Source organism: Capra hircus, chromosome 21 (assembly GCF_001704415.2).
Source record: "Capra hircus breed San Clemente chromosome 21, ASM170441v1, whole genome shotgun sequence".
Classification (NCBI taxonomy): Eukaryota; Metazoa; Chordata; class Mammalia; order Artiodactyla; family Bovidae; genus Capra; species Capra hircus.
Window position 1 is genome coordinate 20,987,480 of NC_030828.1, and position 13,700 is coordinate 21,001,179.

At 49.6% G+C, this 13,700-nt stretch overlaps 1 protein-coding gene across 7 annotated transcripts; it reads right to left on the minus strand.

Moving 5' to 3' along the window:
* On the minus strand, window positions 4,329–12,907 carry RCCD1 (RCC1 domain containing 1). Of its 7 annotated transcripts, none has more exons than XM_018066483.1 (9): window positions 12,255–12,903; window positions 11,528–11,539; window positions 10,668–10,959; window positions 10,200–10,584; window positions 9,896–10,017; window positions 7,389–7,487; window positions 6,550–6,780; window positions 5,895–5,924; window positions 4,329–5,379 (listed from the first exon to the last, which is right to left on the minus strand). In XM_018066483.1, exons 1-9 carry the CDS (start codon window positions 12,579–12,581, stop codon window positions 5,228–5,230), a joined length of 1,650 nt encoding a protein of 549 aa, XP_017921972.1. In that variant the 5' UTR covers window positions 12,582–12,903; the 3' UTR covers window positions 4,329–5,227. The 7 variants fall into 7 exon arrangements, with proteins under 7 accessions (XP_017921972.1, XP_017921971.1, XP_017921974.1 ...); XM_018066482.1 differs by having other exon boundaries at window positions 6,550–6,786; XM_018066485.1 differs by having other exon boundaries at window positions 6,550–6,720; window positions 12,255–12,900.

Here is a 13,700-nt window from a genome sequence, read left to right on the forward strand (position 1 = left end):
AGGTTAATTGCAGAGTTCCAAAGAATAGCAAGGAGAAAGAAAAAATCCTCCTCAGTGATCAGTGCAAAGAAACAGAGGAAAACAATAGAATGGGAAAGAGTAGAGATCTCTTCAAGAAAATTATAGAGATACCAAGGGAACATTTCATGCAAAGATGGGCTCAATGAAAGACATAAATGGTATGGACCTAACAGAAGCAGAAGATATTAAGAAGAGGTGGCAAGAATACACAGAAGAACTGTACAAAAAAGATCTTCATGACCCAGATAATCACGATGGTGTGATCACTCTCCTAGAGCCAGACATCCTAGAATGCGAAGTCAAGTGGGCCTTGGGAAGCATCACTACAAACAAATCTAGTGGAGGTGATCAGAATTCGAGTTGAGCTGTTTCAAATCCTAAAAGATGATGTTGTGCAGGTGCTGCACTCAGTATGCCAGCAAATCTGGAAAACTCAGCAGTGGCCAGGACTGGAAAAGGTCAGTTTTCATTCCAACGCCAGAGAGAGAATGCTCAAACTACCGCACAACTGCACTCGTGTCACATGCTAGCAAAGTAATGCTCAACATTCTCCAAGTCAGGCTTCCAAAGTACATTAACTGTGAACTTCCAGATGTTCACGCTGGATTTAGAAAAGACAGAGGAACCAGAGATCAAATTGCCAACATCTGTTGGATCACTGAAAAAGCAGGAGAGTTCCAGAAAAACACTATTTCTGCTTTATTGACTATGCCAAAGCCTTTGACTGTGTGGATCACAACAAACTGTGGGAAAATATTCAAGAGATGGGAATACCAGACCATCTTACCTGCCTCTTGAGAAATCTATATGCAGGTCAAGAAGCAACAGTTAGAAATGGACATGGAACAACAGACTAGTTCCAGATCAGGAAAGGAGTGCATCAAAGCTGTATATTGTCACCCTGCTTATTTAATTATATGCAGAGTACATCATGAGAAACGCTGGATTAGATGAAGCACAAGTTGGAATCAAGACTGCTGGGAGAAATATCAATAACCTCAGATATGCAGATGACACCACCCTTTTGGCAGAAAGCAAAGAACTAAAGAGCCTCTTGATCAAAGTGAAAGGGGAAAGTGAAAAAGTTGGCTTAAAACTCAACATTCAGAAAACTAAGATCATGGCATCTGGTCCCACCACTTCATGGCAAATAGATGGGGAAACAGTGACAGACTTTATTTCAGGGGGCTCCAAAATCACTACCGATGGTGACTGCAGCCATGAAATTAAAAGACACTTGCTCTTTGGAAAAAAAGCTATGGCCAACCTAGACAACATACTAAAAAGCAGAGACATTACCTTGCCAACAAAGGTCCATCTAGTCGAAGCTATGGTTTTTCCAGTAGTCAATATGGATGTGAGAGTTGGACTATAAAGAGAGATGAGCGCTGAAGAATTGATACTTTTGAACTGTGGTGTTGGAGAAGACTCTTGAGAGTTCCTTGGACTGCAAGGAGATCCATCTAGTTCATCCTAAAGGAAATCAGTCCTGAATATTCACTGGAAGGACTGATGCTGAAACTCCAATACTTTGGCCACCTAATGCGATGAACTGACTCATTTGAAAAGACCCTGATGCTGGGAAAGATTGAAGGTGAGAGGAGAAGGGGACGACAGAGGATGAGGTGGTTGGATGGCATCATCAACTTGATGGACCTGAGTTTGAGCTGGCTCCAGGAGTTGGTGATGGACAGGGAGAACTGGCGTGCTGCAGTCCATAGGGTTGCAAAAAATCGGACACGACTGAGCAACTGAACTGAACTGAATTGACCAAGGAGATGAAAGACATGTATGATGAAAACTGTTAGGTTAGCCAAAAAGCACATTTGAGTTTTTCCATAAGATGATACCAAAAAAAAAAAAAAAAACCTTTTTGGCCAACCCAGTGCAAAACACTGCTGAAACACATCCCATGATCATGGATTCAGTTCAGTTCAGTCGCTCAGTCGTGTCCGACTCTTTGCGACCCCATGAATTGCAGCACGCCAGGCCTCCCTGTCCATCACCAACTCGCAGAGTTCACTCAAACTCACGTGCATCGAGTCGGTGATGCCATCCAGCCATCTCATCCTCTGTCGTCCCCTTCTCCTCCTGCCCCCAATCCTTCCTAGCATCAGGGTCTTTTCCAATGAGTCAACTCTTCTCATGAGGTGGCCAAAGTACTGGAGTTTCAGCATCAGTAAAACTTAATATTGTTAAAATATCATTAGCACCCAAAGCAATCTGTAGATTCTAGCAATCCCTAAAATCTCAAGAACCTTTATGCAGAAATAGAAAAGCCCTATAACTCATGGGATCTCAAGGAACCCCAAACAGGCAAAACAACTTTGAAAAAGAACAAAACTATAGTACTCACACATCCTAGATTCAAAACCTACTGCAAAGTGATAGTAATCAAGCCAGTGTTGACATGAAAGAGACAAGACATATAGAGCAAAGGAATAGAATAGAAAGCCTAGAAATAAACCCTTGAATATATAAGCAGATGACTTTTGACAAGGGTGCCAAGGCCATTCATTGGGGAATGGACAGTCTTTTCAACAAATGGTGCTGGGAAAACTGGATATCCACATACAAAAGGAGAAGGTTTGACCCTTACCTGTCACTGTATACAAAAATTTAACTCAAGATGGATCAAGGACCTAAATGTAAGACCTAAAAAATTAAATTCTTAGAAAAACATAGGACAAAAGCTTCAAGAGACACTGAATTTGGCAATAATTTCTTAGACATGACACCAAAGGCATAGGCAACAAAAGAAAGTATAGACAAATTGGACTTCATGAAAATTTAAAGCAATGCAGAGGACACAGGTTTGATCCCTGGTCTGGGAACTAAGATCCCACATGTCAGCAGCTAAGCCCATGTGTCAAGACAACTGGAGCCCATGCACCGAACTACTCAGCCCAACAACCAATGCAACCAAAACGAAATAGTTAGGCAAAAGAGACACTATCAACAGAGCGAAAATAGGGAGAAATGGAGAATGGGAGAAAATATTTCCAAATCAGTCTGATGAGGGATTAATACCTAGAATATTTAGAGAACTCCTAAAAACACACACACACAAAACCTGATTCAAAATGGGCAAAGGACTTGAATAGACATTTCTCCAAAAAAGATATGTAAGTGGCCAATAAGCGCATGAAAAGATACTTAACATCACTAATCTTTGGGGAAATAGCAAATCAAAATTACAATGAGATAACTACTTTTTACCCATTAGGATGGCTTGGACTTCCTTGGTGGTCCAATAGTTGAGAATTCACCTACGAACACAGGGGACACAGTTTGACCCCTGGTCTGGGAAGGTTCCACATGCTGCGGAGCAACAGCCCGGCACCACAACTGCAAGCCCAGCCTCTACAAGAGAAGCCACGGCAGCAAGGAGCCCACACACCGCAACCAGAGCGGCCCCCGCTCACCACAACTAGAGCAAACCCACATACAGCAATGAAGACCCAGCGCAGCCAGAAATACATGGAACATTTTTTTAAAAAAAGCAAAAACATGTTGGTAAGGATATGGAGAAATTGGAACCCTTGTGCACTATTTATTGGTGGGATTGTAAAATGTTAAAGCCACTGTGGAAAACAGTAATGCAGGCTCCTCAAAAAAGTAAGAATGGAATTACCATATGATTCAGTGATTCCAGGCAGTCTTAAAGAGGTATTTGTAAATCCATGTTTAGAGTAGCATTATTCGCAACAGTTAAAATGTGAAAGCCACCCAAGTGTCCATCAACCAATGACTGGATCAACTGAACGTGTCCATACATACAATGGAACATTAATAAGGCCTAGAAAGGAAGGAAATTGTGCAGCATGCTACAACGTGGAATGATCCCTGAGGGCATTATGCTAACTGATAATAAGCCGGTCACAAAAAGACAAATACTGTTATGATTCCACTTACATTAGGTAGAGCAGTCAAGATCACAAAGAGAGACAAAAGGTATAACAATAGTTGTCAGGGGTTGGGGAGAACGAGGAGTTATTTAATAGCTGTAGAGTTTCAGACTTAAAAGATGAGGAGAGATGGGACTGGATGGTGTTGATGGCTGCACAGCAGTGAGTGTATTCAGCACCACTGAACTGTACAGTTAAAAATGGTTAAGATAATACATTTTTTGTTATGTGTGTTTTAACTCAGTAAGAAAAAAATTAGTATCAACAAGAGAATACATAAACTTGAGGTATAATTCATGTAACGGAATGAAAGTGAATGAGCTGTAGGGTACCACAGGTGAATCCTACAGTGCTGATGAAAAAAGACACAAAAGAACATACACAGGATGACCATTTACCTAAAGTTCAAAAGCAGACAAATTTTACTGTATAAAGAGGCATACACAGAATGGTAAGATTCAAAGTGAAAACAGTTCAAATGAATAACAAAAGATGACCTCTAGCGGTTCCAAGTCTTAGCACTACCTCAAAAATCACCTGGGATGGGGCAGCTTGGCAAGAATACTGGGGCATGTTGCCATCCCTTCTCAAGGGAATCTTCCTGACCCAGGGAGGGATTCAACCCAGGTCTCCTGCATTGCAGGCAGATTCTTTACTGTCTTAGCCACTAGAGAAGCCCTTTAAAAATCTACCCAAGTCTATGTTCTACACCCTCAAGTTCACGATTTCATCATGTCTATGATGCCGGCCCTGGCTCAGCTGGTAAAGAATCTGCCTGCAATGCAGGAGACCTGGGTTCAATCCCTGGGTTGGGACGATCCCCTGGAGAAGGGAAAGGCTACCCACTCCAGTATTCCGGCCTAGAGAGTTCCATGGACTGTATAGTCCATGGGGTCCAAAGAGTCCGACATGACTGAGCGACTTTCACTTTCTCTTCAAGATGCGTCTCTAGGCATCCAGTTACAAATCTCCTGGTGTTTCTCTTTTTCTCTGGGAGTGTGGGGCACACAAACCCTGCAGCCTGTGGAATCTTAGTTCCCCGACCAGGGATTGAATCTGCTCCCTCAGCAGTGAAAACGCAGAGTCCTATCCACTGGACCAGCAGGGAGTTCCCTCCAGGTGTTTCTAATGAGGGGAAAAAGTTGAAGATGCTGACTGCTCTAAGGTGGAGCAAGAGGGCTGTGACCAGGAGAGGCCGTTGGGTGCTGGCAGTGGTTTTCCTTGCCCTGTGGGGAGTTTCACAGGTGTTGGCTGTATAATTTTCCACTCTACTGTTCTTTTATGCCCTTATCCATAAGTCAGCTCTTCTCTTTCTCCACAGCATACACATAGGTGTTCCAGGGCCCACAGCTCACAGTTCTTACTTGGAGTTGCTTATCTACAAAGTACTCCACACGGCAGGGCCGGTCCAAAGTAGTTGTGTCCTTGTGGCCGAGCTGTCCGTATTTACCTAAAGTGAAATGAGCCCCTTTGCCATCCTCTGCTGGGCCCTGTGGCTTCTCCCCTCCAGGAAGGAAAATCAGCCCATCAACCGAAGCGCTGGGCTTAGGCCACCACTCCGCTGCTGTCTGCTCCGTGAGTTCAGACCAGCACCATACAGCCAGGCAAATCCTCCAGGCTCCCCACTCCTAAAGCTCAGATGCCCAGAGATTTTCATTCTATCTTTTTCTCTTCCCAGGGCCAGACCACAAGAGGTCTCAGAGATGCTGGCGAGATATTCCCTTGGGATACATACTTTTTCAGAAAGGTAGATGGGAAATACTGATACTTCCTGTTTCTCTGAGCTCTGCCCCTCTGAGTGTGCCTAGATCTGTTCCAGAGAAGGGAACAGATGGCTTTTCAGTCCAGCGGTCGTGCTGAGACCCCTGCTCCCGCTTCTCTTCACAGCTGTTGTCACTTGCCCGCTACCCGCAGGTCTTTTCCTCCCCTTAGTTTAAGCATCACAAAAGCAAACCCTTTACTTACCCCAGCCCCAGGTGTAGAGCTCCCCCGTTCCTGCAACCGAAAGGACAGTAAAGGGGCTGTTGCCATGCTCTGACAGGGCATGAGTCCAGCTCAGCCTGCCACAACCCACAGCCAGCGCACTGTGGCCGTTGTGCGATTTGCTTGGCAGAGCAACACATATTCTCTCTCCTTTTTTAACAATAGTTACATGTCAGGAAGATCCCCTGGAGAAGGGCATGGCAACCCACTCCTCTGTCCAGAAAATCCCATGGGCAGAGGAGCCTGGCAGGCTACAGAGCGTCAAAGAGAGTCGCAGAGTCGGACACAGCTGGAGCGACTTAGCACACAGCATGCACACAGGCTAGTCACGTTCGGGGGGGTAAAGGATCCAGACTGAACAAGTTCACCTTCCTATACGCCCAACGGCTATGACTCAGCCAAATCTGGAGTCTCAGGAGCAGGGTTGGGCAGACCCTCATCCGATGCAAGGCTGGCAAACACTAGCCTCCCCCCAGAGCCTTCGGGGCCTGACAGGCTGGGTACCCTCTGTGAAAGACCCCAGGGAGTGAGGCTGCTAGTCTTTTAAGAGACCACACCCTTTCCTGCAGCCGCCAGCTAGACTGTGCAGAGGGCGCTTCCTGCGCCATCCTGAACCAGCCTATCTGGCCCCACTCACTTGTCAGCACTGCCGTGTGCCGGGATCCGCAGCTGACCTTGACTGCCTCTGAGCCCGGGCTGAGATCCAGTAAAGCTGGGAACGGCTGGACCGCTATGAAGGGGGCAGGGGCTCCATCCTCACCCGCAGAGACTCTCTTCACTTCGGAACCATCTTCATCCAGTCCTGAGGCTTCAGAGAAGCAGTAAGAGTTATGATGATAATGACGGTGAACACTCACTGAGACCTGATCTACACCTCGATCATAAAAAATAATAAACCTCATTTATTATACACACAATAGCTGAAGCCCCTACTCTAACTCCAAAGCTGTCTCTTGCAACCCCGAATTCCCTGGGAAGTGTTGGAGCTGACAGGCTTGTGGGGTGTGCCGCAAGGACACTGGCATCAGCCTTGCCGTGCTCCCTCTCATAAGGGGTTCAGAGTCCTTCAGTGTGTCCTGGGGTCCCAAGGATATCGCATACCCCTTCTGAGCCCTGTAGCTCTCAAGCCAGCCTATGGCCAGGAGGCAGGAATGACAAAATGTGTGGAAATCAACAACTGACTCTCACCAACAGACTTGTGGTTGCCAAGGAGGAGGGGGTAGGGGAGGGATGGATTGGGAGTTTGGAGTTAGCAGATACAAGCTATTATATATAGAATGGAAAATACAATAAGGTCCTAATCTGTAGCACAGGGAACTATACTCAGTATCCTGTGATAAACTGGAATGGAAAAATATAAAAAAGAATGTATGTGTAGGTATAACTGAATCACATGGCCATACAGCACAAGGTAACACAACAGTGCAAATCAACTGTACTTCAATAAAATAAATTTTTAACAAAATCGACCCTCACCTTCTCCTGCAGTTGTCTTTCCATCTTCTGCCAGGCTCTTAGTGGGTAGGGCCAGCTGCCCTGATTCATTCCAGCCCCAGATATAAATATCTCCTGTCTCTGAGGCAGAGAGAATAGGGTCCCATTAAACAGACTCAGATCACCCCTGGATCCATCCACACTCCCTGTAGGAGTGTGGCTCCTGAGAGACAACGCTTGCCTGCCCCACACAAGTCAGCCTTCCAGATTAAGTACCTCCCTCAGGGCCCAGCAGCTTCCTTGTCTCAGCAGGACCTTTCTTTCCTCCTTAAGTGCATTCGGTCACCCTATTCTTAAAGGACACCTCTTATTAGGCTTTCCTCTCCAGGGTCACTTTTCCCCTTTGTTGTTAATTCCCAGCTCCCACCTCCAACATGCAATTTGGAAATGAGTCCCTGGAAGTTCCCTAGTATCTTTCTTTCACATTCACTGAGCCCAGGCTCCTTTCTTCAGCCCTACCCATCACTGGTCCTGAAGACCTTTTTTAAAAAATGTGTTTGTTTTTTAAATTGACACAGCATTGATTTAATTGACACAGCATGAAACTTTCGTGTAAGTTTCATGTATACAACATTGCATGTATTTTGACATTGCGTGTAAGTTTCATGTACACAACATTTTGCGTGTATGTACTACAGTTCGCTTATCACCAAAAGGTCGGTTTCCATCTGTCGCCATACAGTTGACCCATTACACCCTCTCCCATGCCCGAAGGCCTCTAGAAGCTCTCAACATTGCTTGCCTCCTCCCACAACACTATATAGTTTGTTGGCTGGAGCAAGAGCCTTAATGCTAAAAATTCACTAACAGTAGTAGCTGGTTTCATCAAGGTGTTTAATCCGTGCCAGAGTTTTAAGCACCATATATCCACTCTACCCCAGAGAAACCTGAGCGGTGAGGTGTCCTGCCCAGGATCACGAGCAGCAGACTGATGCTGATGTGAACCTGGGAGGTCTGGTTTGAAGCTGCAGTGCTCCAACCACATGACACTGAGGCCTCAAACTCTTTTTGGACCTTAGCGTGAGACTTCCCATTGCGCTCACTTTCTGGTCCTCTTGTCTCCTTCCTCCTGCCCAGCAGTTCTCAAGCCTGGCTGCCAACCCAGGCCCATTAGAATAGGGAGGGGAGAGTGCAGGCCTAAGTCATTTTTAAAGATCCCGAGTGAAACCATGCCCCACGGAGTTAACAGAAGGTGATAACTAAGGAGAAATTCTTGAACTTTCCTTGGAGAACAGATGAGGAACACACTATTAAAACTCCTTTGCTTACTGTAAAGTGCCTTCATTAAGTTCACTTTGGTTATTTTTCTATTTTTCCCTTAACTGCATACAGTTTCATATAACCCAGCTGTTTCACAGGAACTTGGAGTCAGTAAAAGCCAGCTTGAGACTAGATGGGACCATTGACCCCAAAACTGGGTCTGTGCACGTGGCCAGTGAGTGGCGCTCTGATATCAGAAGGCTCTAAAACTCCACCCTCAGATCATGCTAATTGCCTCTTTTGTTTTTTTCCCGGCTGCCTGCGTGGCTTGTGGGATCTTAGTTCCCTGATCAGGGATTGAACCCAGCAGTGAAAGCTCCGTGTCCTAACCACTGGACTGCCAGGGAAGTCCCAAAGCGCCTCCACTTTGAAATCTACAGAACCATGTTGACTCAGGTATGCCTGCTCATAACACTGATTACCTCACCTTCTTCCCTACCTCCAATCACCTTTCTCCATGCCTAAGACCACCTGGCTTATGCCATAAATAACCCAAACCCTTCAAGGTGGCAGATTGGGGGCTTATTCTCCTATCTCCTCGCTTGGCTGCCTTGTGAATAAACTCACTCTTGGCTATCAACCTTGGTGTCTCAGTGTTCGGCTGGCTGCACAACCCGACCTGGTCACTAACAATATTAAGTAGTAACCAGAGCCCCTGATGCAGATCCTTGCAAAAATCATCTACCACCAGCCCCACCCGACAGCCTAGCTATCAGCTGCACCTGGATCTCCTGCCAGAGGGGTGAACACGATCTCAAGGGACACTCATTCCCATCCTGGATGACCAGCCACGGCACCACCAGAGCTCACAATGACCACCATCCTCCGGGTGGGCCTCCCAGTGTCCACCCTGTGCCACGCATTACAGCCACCTGGGCAGCTGCTACCTTTCTTCTCCGTCCTCCTTGTCTTGGCTGCCCCTCACCCTCCATTCTCCCTTGGGGACCAAAATGACAGCCCTGGATGGAGGCAGATGGATGGGAGGGGTAGTGAGACCAGAAGACGGGAAACAACTGCCAACAGTCCCGATTGTGAGGGTGGTGATGAAGGGGCGGCGGGGCAGGAGCTGAATCTGAGGCATTTGGGAGTCAGGAATGACTGGGCTGATGGATGCGGGACTAGCTTGGAAGGAGGCCTGGCTAGGCCACCCATCAGATGGGGAGAGGAGGAGGAAGGTTTGGCGCCTGCAAGATCCTGAGCTGGTTTTGGAAAAGCCCTAGGTCACTCACCACTCAGGCAGACAGAATGCCAGCCACCTGCGGCGACTTCAGCCATGCGTAGGCCCTGCAGCGCCTCCAACAGCCTGGGCTCTGGCTCTGGCTCCAGGGTCCCGTGGCCCAGCTGTCCATGCCTGAGGAAAGGAGGTCCCAATCAGCTACAGTCACACCAAGAGGTCTCCTCCCTGTCCTTGCCCAATCACTTCCTCCAGCCACCTGTATGCTGACCTCCCACTCCGAGGTCTCATTTACCGACCCGTCAACCGTGGCATCCCAGCAAAAGCCCAGCGGGGCCACCTGGCCAAGTCCCACTCACCTGCCCGCGCCCCAGGAGAACACCTGGCCCGCGGCGTCCAGCAACAACGCGTGCTCGGCGCCCAGCTCCAGCCGACGCGCCCGCAGCGTGGGGGCCAGAGGCCGGTAGAAGGGCGGCCGCGGGCTCACGTAGGCGCGAGCGCAGGGCAGCAGCGGCAGCAGCCCCGCCTGGGTCTCATCACGGTTGGCTCCGTGTTCTGCCTCCTGCACGGCCTGAGACCAGAGGGGCTCCCCGCGCAGCGCCGAGCCGGGCGCCCAGGCCTGCAGCTCCGCCCCGGCTCCCGGCCCCGCGCGCAGCAGCACCAGGAGCTCCTCCGACGCCCACGCGTCCGTGTATCCGTCCGCCGCGCCGCCCGCCGCGCCTGACAGCTGCACCCGGCCTCCACCTGCGCGGGGCGGAGAGCGGGCTGGGGACGGAGGGGGCGGCGCGTGCGCCGGGGGCCGGGGCGGGGACGGAGGGGGCGCTCACGGGTCACGAAGGCTGTGTAGCTCCAGCTCGCGCTCACGCGGCAGACGTCGACGCTGCCGCTCGGCGTCCTCACCGGCTCGGGGCTGTGTACCTGGCGCCCGAGCCCCGAGCCCAGCGCCTGCCCGAAGCCGCAGAAGCCGAAGCCGAACCAGGTCCCGCGACGCTCCTCGTCCATGCCCCGCAGCGTCTTTGGCTGGCTGCGACCTGGCTGGAGCGGCCGGCTAGACGGAGGGTTAGGGCAAGAACCCGGAGAGATTGTTCCAGACGAGCCCTTGCGAGACACTGCAGCTGCCTTGCGGGTTAAAAGGGGGAAAAGCCACCAGAGGCACAAGACGTGCATTCCATCGGCGTTCGCTGAGCGGGCGTCCTTACCAGACTTAGAACGATTCGGAGCTGTGTTAAGTGGGGCCCTTTCCCTGTCCCTCCCTTTTGACTCAAGCATATTCACTGTCCCACAAAGTGGGCACCAGGTAGTTAAATAGCCTCTCCTTTAGGCATCGGACTAGGAAACTGAGTCCTCCCCACTCCAAATTCCCAATGTCAGACACATTATCCCATGTAATCCTGGGAACTAGAACTGTCTCCGTTTGACAGTGGAGACTCAGAGAAACTGACCCTTACACAAGCAGGTAACAGCACCGAGAGGGGCAGAAGGCTGAACTCAAGATACATCATTTCCCACCAGTGAAAGGCAAAGGTAACGCCCTGTAAGGCGCAGGACCGGTTCCAGGGCTCACGTTTGCCTCTGCAGCTAGCAACGCTTGTGTCCTTAGCCAACTGACTTGAGCTCTTCTCAGTCCAGTTCAGTTTCTTCAGTTGTACAAAGCTGGGCAGCAGGGGCAGGTGATATTTGTACCTACCTTGTGGAATTGCTATGAACAGATACAAATAAAGGTTTCAAGTGCTGGCACATAGCGTGTAAGCACACAGTGTCAGCTTGTTAAATCCAGTATTTAAGAGTTGATAAAAAAATTTATTAATGGTCACGGGGTTTTCAGGGACCTATGTAAACACAGTTTCAACTGGACCTTGTCTACTCATTTATTCATCTCACACGCATTTATCGATCCTTTTTGTCGTTGTTCAGTCGCTAAGTCATGTCAGACTCTGCGACACTATGGACCCCATGGACTGCATTGATCCTTATTCTAAGGCAATGAGGAGCACCGCTGTCTGCTTTCAAGGCCCTCACGCATAAATGGGGAGACAGAGGCAGAGTCCGGTGACACGGTGTTGCCCCTTTCTGCGTTTAACTCTTTGAAGCCACATCCTGCCTGGGCTCCTACCCCTTTTGGGCCAATCCCAGCCCAAGAAGGCCTCTGACCTTAATCCTGACCCTGTGTCCTCCACCCTCTCAGGCAGCTCGATCCGATGGGCCGTCTAGAGGGAGGAAAGGCCGAGACGCAGGGCAGCCACCAGAAACCGGTCGACAGCCGGACCAGGACTCGGCTGGCAGCCAGGAAGGAAAGGTTTGAAGAGCCGTGCCCTGAGCCAAGCGCCCATTGGCTTCGGAAGCCTCCCCGAGGCCAATCGCCGGAGAGCGGCGTGACCTCCCCGAGCAAGGCGGGCGGCAATGGACGTGCTCACCTGGGTTCGAGCAATTCCGGCCGGCCTGTTCAGCCCTAACTCTGTCGAACCGGTCCCGAGGCCTCCGCTAGGCCGAGGCGGCCCTGGGCAGGGAGTGGGCCAAATCCCCGGCGGGCGTGGCTCGAAACGAAGGTTGGACCAGATGGTCCCGCCCCCCGCAAGCTCGCACGGGGCCGCGGAGCCCGAATTACAACCATCTGGGGGACACTCACAAAGAACTAAGGGGTCGGCTATGAGCGACCCCAGGGACGAGTGCTGCCAGTCCTTCTTTTTAGTCTGGGACGGCGACAGCTCGCTCCTAACTCGCGTGGGTCTGCTGCCCAGCATGGCGCAATCATACTAGGCGGGCGGCGGGCAGCTTTTACCAGCCATTGGCTCTGGAGTCTGTCACTTACCTCCGTGAGCCAATGAGAGTCAAGCTGGGCTTGGCCCGCAGAGCGGAAGCAGGCGCTCTGGGACCATCCGTCCAGCCAGGTGGGGGTGCATGAGGCGGCCAGCTCCAACCCGGCTCAGCTACTGGGGTTCTCTTCAGCGTTTTCCCAACCCTAGATCCCGAGTTCTCCCTGACTGGGGGCCGTTGAGAACTCTCACTACAAAGGCAGAAGTACTGAAAGGCCTATTAGCTCAGATATGCAGATGACACCACCCTAAAGCAGAAAGCGAAGAATAACTAAAGAGCCTCTTGATGAAAGTGAAAGAGTGAAAAAGTTGGTTTAAAACTCAACATTCAGAAAACTAACATCCCGGCATCCAGTCCCATCACTTCATGGCAAACAGATGGGGAAGCAATGGAAAACAGTGACAAGACTATTTCTGGGGGCTCCAAAATCACGGCAGACGGTGACTGCAGCCATGAAAATAAAAGACCCTTGCTCCTTGGAAGAAAAGCTGTGACCAACCTAGGCAGCATATTAAAAAGCAGAGACATTACTTTGCCAACAAAGGTCCGTCTAGTCCAAGCTACGGTTTTTCCAGTAGTCATGTATGGATGTGAGCATTAAACTATAAAAAAACCTGACCACCGAAGAATCAATGCTTTTGAACTGTGGTGTTGGAGAAGACTCTTGAGACCTGGACTTCAAGGAGATCCAACCAGTCCATCCAAAAGGAAATCAGTCCTGAATATTCACTGGAAGGACTGATGCTGAAGCTGAAACTCCGATACTCTGGCCACCTGATGCAAAAAACTGACTCACTGGGAAAGACTGGAGGAGAAGGGCAACAGATGGACATGAGTTTGAGTAAACTCCGGGAGTTGGTGATGGACAGGGAGGCCTGGTGTGCTGTAGTCCATGGGATCACAAAGAGTTGGACAAGACTGAGCGACTGAACTGAATGCATTTATATCCATGTAACTAAATACTGATTTGCTCCCCAATGTTTACCCTTTGGCCTTCTAACAGGGATGAGCAACTCAGCGGACCTGGGGTGGGAATCCATTTGATC

What these genes read in the sequence shown, in the direction of transcription:
- RCCD1 (XM_018066482.1), bottom strand. Translation starts at nt 12,581, where the DNA reads ATGCTGGGCAGCAGACCCACGCGAGTTAGGAGCGAGCTGTCGCCGTCC. An exon ending in CTACACAGCCTTCGTGACCC is followed by an intron (nt 10,585 to 10,667) that starts GTGAGCGCCCCC and finishes CGCCCCGCGCAG; the next exon opens with GTGGAGGCCGGGTGCAGCTG. An exon ending in TTCTCCTGGGGCGCGGGCAG is followed by an intron (nt 10,018 to 10,199) that starts GTGAGTGGGACT and finishes TCCTTTCCTCAG; the next exon opens with GCATGGACAGCTGGGCCACG.